This window comes from Lolium rigidum, chromosome 4 (assembly GCF_022539505.1).
Source record: "Lolium rigidum isolate FL_2022 chromosome 4, APGP_CSIRO_Lrig_0.1, whole genome shotgun sequence".
Taxonomy (NCBI): Eukaryota; Viridiplantae; Streptophyta; class Magnoliopsida; order Poales; family Poaceae; genus Lolium; species Lolium rigidum.
Window position 1 is genome coordinate 173,450,211 of NC_061511.1, and position 7,832 is coordinate 173,458,042.

Consider the following 7,832-nt stretch of genomic DNA (forward strand, 5'->3'; position numbering starts at 1 on the left):
TCCTGCCAATGTTAACTTGCCCATTCGATTTACCCGTGCCACGCCACCTGGACAGATATGGGCTCGCTCGTCCGCGCGGTGATGATCTCTGCTGCTAAGTAACGTCTTTAATCACCGTAATTGCGCAAGATCGATGTACAGTGATCACTTCGAAACTCGCCGACAAATTTAAGGATGCGCCATGCATTTTACTCTTTCTCAACAGTTCTGTCTTCGAACAAAATAATCGTCACCAGTCTACCAAACCCTCAACAACAAAGAAAGAGCAGAAACCAACCGCCGCTATGTCGTCCTCCAACGACGCCCCCGTCAGCCCTCGATCCCAGGTACAGCCCCAAATTTCCCAAATCCCCTCTCGCGATTTTGACTGACGAATTCCCTCTCACTCTTCTTCCCCTGGTGCGTGCGCGCGCGCAGCTCGCTCTGAGCTGCTTCGAGGAGCTCCTCGACCTCGCGGTGGCGGACGTCGCGTCGGAGTGCCACCGCATCGCGCGCCTCGGCCTGGACCGCAGCGTCGACGCCGAGGAGGAGGAGCTCCGCGCCTGGGCCGCGCGCGCCGCCGCCGACCACCCCGGCGCCGAGGACGGAGGCGCCACCCGCGGGACCGGGGGAGGAGGGGGGAACAAGGGCGCGCCCGACGTGTTCGGCCAGACGCACCCCGCCATCGCCGCCGATGTCGTCGACTGCATGAACTGCGGCCGCCCCGTCGTCGCCGGCCGCTTCGCCCCGCACCTCGAGAAGTGCATGGGCAAGGTACAACGCGCCATCTATTTCAGGCATCTGCTGTCTCAAATCTCAAAATTGCGTGTTCCCTTTACTGGATCTCAGTCTCGGTGGTTCCATTTGTGTGGCATCACAAGTGCTGGTTCTTGGCTTCTTGCTTACACCTGCATATGCCGTTTAATTGTTGTGGATAGGCTAGCCGGTATTGTTGATGTGAGTGGAGTGACACCTTCTTGAGGAAGTGTCCTCATGAAGCCTCACTACCTTATATTCAGTTTGGGTCTTCATTTATTACCAGAAGGTTGTTTTGGGCCACTCTGTAGATGTTCAGTTGCACCCTTAAAACTATTGATAAAGTTGGTTTGATCCTAGTACGAGTTAAATAACCTACGGTACTTTTGATGTCTCTAGGTAATTAATTACTTCTATATACAGGTATCTTCATCCGCTAATTTTGTGTGGTGTACTAACTACTAGATGAATAACTATATTTTTTTTTTGCATCATTAAAGCAACTTCAGTGGCACATTAGTTTCACATAAGAAGAAATTAATGCTATATCTCCAACCAGGCACTTCAACTTTAGATTCATTATTAACTAAATAATGTGAAGAATTTATGCACTAATAAAATTGTGGTAGTCTTCAGCACATGATGATTAAAATTTACAATAATTGCCTTTTGCGGATTTCCCACTATGGAAAAATCATTAGTCCCGCTGGATGGAATTTGGCAATGCCTTACTGTCTAGGACTCAAGGCAGAGCTGGTTCCAGAATATTCAATATGTGTTGTAGAGGTAAAATCTAAAACGGTATGATTATGTTTCTCTTACATTGGTATGTATTCAGTTGTTCAGAAGCATCTACCAATTAAGCCTTGTTTGCAAATGCACGTGTGATGTCAACTCGTCCACATCTATTATTCATGTTAGCTTAGGAACTTATTAGGTTTTGCACTCGGTTCGGCTCTTGTGATTGTTCAGAGATTTTGATTCATCAGGAAGTTCATGTACACAATATAATGTTCTTCGCTATAGTTCTGGGGCGTCATCATGTTTTGGTGATGCAAAGCTAATTATTCTGAGATCTTTCATTTTTTGGTGCAAATGTAGAATTATAGATTTTTTACATCATGATGACTAAAACGACCCATGCATATGATAAATTAGTCTCATGCTTAGTGAGTTGTCTCTGAAATCTGCACTCGCTGAATGTCCTGCTGGTCTTCAGGCCATCTAAATTGGCAAATGATGTCAGCTCTGTGGGAGGATGCTGAATTTATGTTTGCACAATGTGAACAAACCTTGATTTGAGTAAAAACTGGAGCTGGGGCATAGGTTTTATGACGCCATGTGAATCTAAAGAAAATACTACTCCGTCCATCCATAAAAGGATGTCGAAGGTTTGTCCAAATTTGGATGTATCTATACACTAAAAGTTGTCTAGATCCATCCGAATTTAGACAAACTTTTGACATCCTTTTATGGACAGAGGTAGTACTAATTTAGAACAGCAGGCTAATTGAATTCGTGATATTGGAAATGCTATGGCTGATTGGATGAAAGAGTTCATGAATCAGTGTTAACTGTAAACTGGTTGTATACTGAGGGGTCCTTTATCTGTTTCTATTCCAACTTGTCCACCGGTGCATGAAAAATGTCATATGGTGATATTTGTGATGTTCTTTACACTAACTGGATGCAAGTGATATGTGTTCTTCTCCTTTTAAATTTCTTCTCTACCTTTGTATTGAATATAATCTGCCTCTTGACCATATCCAGCTCTTGACATTATATAAAAACTTGATTGAAGTGTTGATTATTTTGCGAGAGATTCCTGGATAAGTAGTATTTCTGTCACATTTGCTGGCTATCGTTATGTGTTTTCTACATGTAGTCGCTGGCTGGACTGAATATTTGTTGCATGAAGGGCAAATAAGATTTCCCTTCAGAGAATACAAAGTAGTAATACTCTGCAACATAGTACCACAAAAGGATGTTATTCACCTGGCGCTTTCTGGTCATTTTCTCTTTCAGGGTCGCAAAGCTCGTCCAAAGACCACGAGGAGCAGTACAGCCGGACGAAACAGAAGTAGTAATGGTAACAGAGCTTCTTCCTATTCCCCATACTCTTAACATAGTAGCCACAAACAGCGCGAGCGTTCCGAAAGGTTTAACTGATGGTGGCAGTGGTGCTGCAGGGGAGGAGCACAGTAACCATACATTCCAGGAGTCCTGACAGCAGCGCTATGCTACTGCCATGTTTTCGGTGCTTGAACTCCATATGAAGGCTGGAACACATAGCGTTGTTTAATGTGGTTTGCATGGTACTATCTGTTACATTGAGTCCCCTATATGTATATTAAGGCATAGATTGGATTTTCCGTTTTGCTGTCTAGCTTTCCTCCCAGTAATACAGTTCGATCCAGCAAGTCCTTTGTTCTAGTGTGCTGCCTTGTGCCTGATGTGTGCCATGCCGCTATTTAAAAACTGGACGCCCTTTCCAGCTTACCACATTCTACATCTGCAATCGGCTAATGCGAGAGCTGCTCATGGAGGTCTCATCGGCCAACGGACTGCATCAACACGAGCAGAACTGGCTGCTAAATTTAGATTGTTAGTTAACTAGGCGGAACATGATGATTTTTGCACGGGTCAGAATTTTTATGGTGCACTTAATAAATTGTGGACGCGTATATGATTTAGTAAAGTCTTTCAGAGGGATAATGCAAACTGTTCTTTATCAGAACGTTAGTATTGTGTCTCTCTCAAAAAAAAAAAAAAGCGTTAGTATTGTGTCAGGTAATACGTTGGTTGCTCAAGCTGCATCGTTTGGTCATCAGTAGCCAGTAGGCACAAATGTGTCTTTGTGTGCTCGATGAGTTGCAATTCTAATATGCTCACTGCCAACTAAACCTATTAATCCGAACTGACAGATGCAGCTCTGTCCCGAATTCAAATGTTGAACAATTGTAATTCTTTAGGGCAAGTTTATTAAGTTGCAATTATCTTGCTGACAAGCAGAATCCCTCCATCTGGTTTTGTAAGTCATACTTCTATTTTTAAAAAAAGTCTGGGAAGTAGGTTTTTGGCCTTTAGTTTTTCTTGCAATGAACGAATTTTTCTTTGCCATAGCCAAAGCCAACCACGGTAGACTCACATGTGGGAGTAGCTACTGCAATAGGAAAGTATGAAGGGGAATTTGAAAAGAAGAGGTATATGTTACCAAGTTTACAAATACATGCAGCTTGTGAAATGAACTCATAAAACAACAATTCTATTCGGGTGGCTGTAGTCAACGGTGTATAGTTGAAATATGTTCCTTTTGTTTATCGAGTTGCCGACTCAATTTGGATAATTGGATTTGAAATTATCCTTATAAATTCCATACAATAAATCGAAGTTGTCTGTTTATTGTGAAACCTTTGATTTTGACGACTATTTGGTCGTCCTTTTGGGCGTTTATAGCACAGGCGGATGTTTTCCCGCCTAATCTGACATTTTGGCGCCAATATTTTGCTCACGCACGTCAATCATGGGAGAGAAAGACCCCCTTTCCCCCAATCGCCAATTCGCCATAGCCAACGCCGCACAACCTATATCCTATATTCCTATCTCTACCCTAAAAATCAGAATCCGCCGCCACCGCCATTCTCCTCGCTCCCTTCCTCACAGCAGGTGCCACGCGAGGTAATTGTCCTGCAGTTTTTCTATTCATAGCTGGGTAGGAATGTAGAATCTTGTTCTCGCTCACAAGGTAGATCTTCCCAGTTGTATTCTGCGAGTCTGTCTGGTCTAGCTTCTTGTGCACACCAATGACACTTTCTTTGTTAGCTAAGCTATTACTTCTGCTTAATCAACCACGAATTAGGCCATTACAAAGACGAGTTAGTGGCTCCTTTAACCAAACATTAGTGATACCCACGATTTTCTTCGAAAAAGATCTTAAATAATCTCATTATTGTTATTATTATTGAATTGACACACTAGCTACCTAAACAAGTCTGACATGATGGAAATAGCTAGTCAATATATTTTAACTAATAAATCACAGAAGTTATACTATAAGCAATGTCTTTCCATGGTTTGTAATCCTGGATCTGTGTTGATTAGCTGCAAAAAATTGCTCGTCAAGATTTCTTGTATTCTGTTAGGTTGTTGGATAATGAAGTACTCTTGTGCTGTTCGAAAAAATGTCCTGCTTCATGATCCACGCTTTAGAGATCATTAAAATCATGAAAACAAGTAAAACCTTTATACTGAAGCAACATGCATAATCTTGATATCAGTTCTTGGGGCCTCTGGCTTTTGTCTTGTATTAAATGTGTAAAGTGTTGAATGTGTCTACGCATCACAGGTGTTTGAGGTAAGCAATCTGAGGTGGGGTTGCTATGAATCCAGCTGATGAGGATGCCATGGAGTTTATACGCCTTGATTCTAAAGATTTTGAGGGCTTGACGGCCAAAAAGTTTGCTCGTATGGTTAACGACCGTTTGCTCGTCCGTTCCAATGTAGATTTGCACACATTCCAACTACATTGGGATGAGTTTCCTGGCATACACGTCAGAGGCATGCGGAGATGGATGAAGTATGCAGTGAACCACAATGTTAAAGTGCTTGATGTGATACTTGATGATTATGATAAGACTCATTTACCTCCTTGCATCTTCACCTGCCACTCACTTCAGGAGCTGAATTTACAGTGGGGAGCTCCTGGCAATGATCTCGAACATATTGGACGTGTAATACCAGATGAAATCTACCTCCCGTCTCTCAAAAAGTTGACTCTGCGTGATGTGGAATTTGAGCAGTCATCTTTGAACAAGTTCATTGCTCACAGCCCTTACCTTGAAGACATACATTTGATAGATTCATTATGCTATCTTAACCTCATAGACTCCAAGGTGTTAAAAAGGCTGACCATTGATGGCTCCATTGATATCCCACCATGTTTTACAATATCTGCCCCACATCTGATTAGCTTTGAGTGCATGGGTTATGAACTTAAAAATATTTCTTGGAGAGACCAGCCCACTCTAGAGAGTGCACAGATAGATGCTCGTGGGACTACGTTTGATGGTGGATGTAAGTTTACAGAAATTCTTGTGCATGCCAAGAAGCTTGCCTTATTTGGTTTAGACATAAAGGTATGTTTCCATAGAAATAAGCCAGTTGTTCTATATGTTACTGTTCTAGTTTGTTTTGCTCAAACATCAACCCTGTTAATTCTTAATGAAAACTGGATGGATAGAACTACCATATTTTGTTTGGAAAATAGTTCTGAACAAAAGGATATTTGTAAATGGATGGCAAGCAAGCTTCAGCACCATATGGACTGCTAATTTCCTTACTTGATGCAATTGATATTTTCGAAATACAAAAATATATTTGACCAAGTCTTCGAGGTGATTTGAGACCAGTAGCTGTTAGTTTTTCTTCTTAAAGGTTGTCCGTGTGTTACTGACTGTTGCTTTCCTTTACTTTGTTAAAGTGCAGTCATGTGTCTGAGTCAGAAGTTGTTAGTTTTACTTCTGGAGGTTCTTTGCAAGTTATGCTTGTTGGTGTTCAATGCTAGTGTATTATGATTAGTATGACAGCCTACTATCCATGGGATCAGGATACTACTCCTTATTACTTATAGTACTGCAGATATTGTATGTTGTTCTGAACTTCAGTAAGTAATTGTTGAAGTTGCATAATATGCATGTTTCATGATTTAACTTGTCATATCCATCAGAATAGAGTAGTACACTCAAAAAGGCATTTGGAGTAAATCTGGCTGTCAAAAGGTCTTCTGCTTGATATGGAGATGTGAAACACTTGCTGACTTGCTGTGTGTATGCTTATGGAAAAAAGATATGCATGCTAAGTTCAAGGTGCAGCTATTCTACCAGCATATGGCTCGTTGCTACTTATTAAAAACATGATGGGTATTTTTTTTTCCTGTAGATGGTTCACGTAGCGATTTTGTTCATGTTTAGAAAAACAATCTCAATGGCATACACTATTACCATGCTTGGAAATGCCAAAATATCTTTGTCCTACCGATTAGTTTATAATCGCTAACCCTCTCAATGCAAGGTTATGTTGGAAAAGGAGCTGCCAACATGTTCAGTGTTTCAGAGCCTTGTAACTCTGGAGATTGGCAAATGGTATTTGACTGAGGACTTGTTCGTTGTGCTCCGCTTCCTCCAGCTTTCACCAAGACTAGAAAAGCTCAAGTTGATTCATAAATCGGTATGTCATAAGATGCATGTAGAATTATTGCATTAGCTTAATAAGAGTCACTAAAAGTCACCTTTTTTATATTTATTCCTTGTTTGTCTCTAGGTTCACAAGGCTGGAGAAGGAGCAGAAACAAAGAATCGGCCAGTTGATGGAATGACCTTTCAATGTCCACTCCTTGAAAGTGTCACGATACAATGCTCCGAGGGCGATGAAGGGATCGACAAGCTAGGGAATGTTCTGGTGGCAAACGGGGTCAGCCTGGACAAAATCAGTGTTACCATTCTAGTGACTAACAAGTACAGGAAGGATGAGATACACGTTACTCTCTATGAATATATCAAGAAGAGGGCCCTACAGGAGAAGATAAGTGCTACTGAAGGACAGGTGAAGAAGGCAAGACGCTGAGCATAGTCGAGAAGATGGCAAATGAAAGTCTGGAGTGGGATAATGATTCTGAGAGTGATGTATATGACAGTCCTGACGACTTTTAAGGAGGATTGCATTCACAGATCACAACCATCAACTATGATGATTGTGAGAGCTCTGAAGGGTGCATTACTGTTCTGTGTTGAACTCCATCTTTTTTTTTTTTGAACAAGTTGAACTCCATCTTTAGTGTTTCCTTTTGTTCTGAGACTCATGACTTCTGGATGGGAGAAACAGGTTGCACGTATATATGCTTCAATGATTCAATCCTTTGCAGTTCTACTAGTCTAGCTTATCTTTAAATATAGTTTGAATTGTTTCACATCTTGTCCACAGTTAGTATAATGTGCCAACACCCAGTCATCCCGAGCGATAATTACATTCTGTTTGGCAGTCGGTTGCTGTATTAGTGGTCTGACAGTGAGCATCTCTGGGATAAGTTTCTGCATTGTGTC

The 7,832-nt window shown here is 41.6% G+C and overlaps 2 protein-coding genes across 3 annotated transcripts; both read left to right on the top strand.

Moving 5' to 3' along the window:
* Positions 1-251: 251 nt before the first annotated feature.
* Positions 252-3,168, top strand: LOC124649165 (SAGA-associated factor 11-like). Of its 2 annotated transcripts, none has more exons than XM_047188831.1 (4): positions 252-326; positions 418-753; positions 2,761-2,824; positions 2,914-3,168. In XM_047188831.1, the coding sequence occupies exons 1-4, from the start codon at positions 285-287 to the stop codon at positions 3,009-3,011; spliced, it is 540 nt and encodes a 179-aa protein (XP_047044787.1). In that variant the 5' UTR covers positions 252-284; the 3' UTR covers positions 3,012-3,168. The 2 variants fall into 2 exon arrangements, with proteins under 2 accessions (XP_047044787.1, XP_047044788.1); XM_047188832.1 differs by having other exon boundaries at positions 2,925-3,168.
* A 1,946-nt stretch (positions 3,169-5,114) lies between these two features.
* Positions 5,115-7,511, top strand: LOC124647811 (putative F-box/LRR-repeat protein At3g42770). Its single transcript, XM_047187681.1, has 3 exons — positions 5,115-5,870; positions 6,805-6,960; positions 7,063-7,511. Exons 1-3 carry the CDS (start codon positions 5,115-5,117, stop codon positions 7,354-7,356), a joined length of 1,206 nt encoding a protein of 401 aa, XP_047043637.1. The 3' UTR covers positions 7,357-7,511.
* The last annotated feature ends 321 nt before the right edge of the window (positions 7,512-7,832 follow it).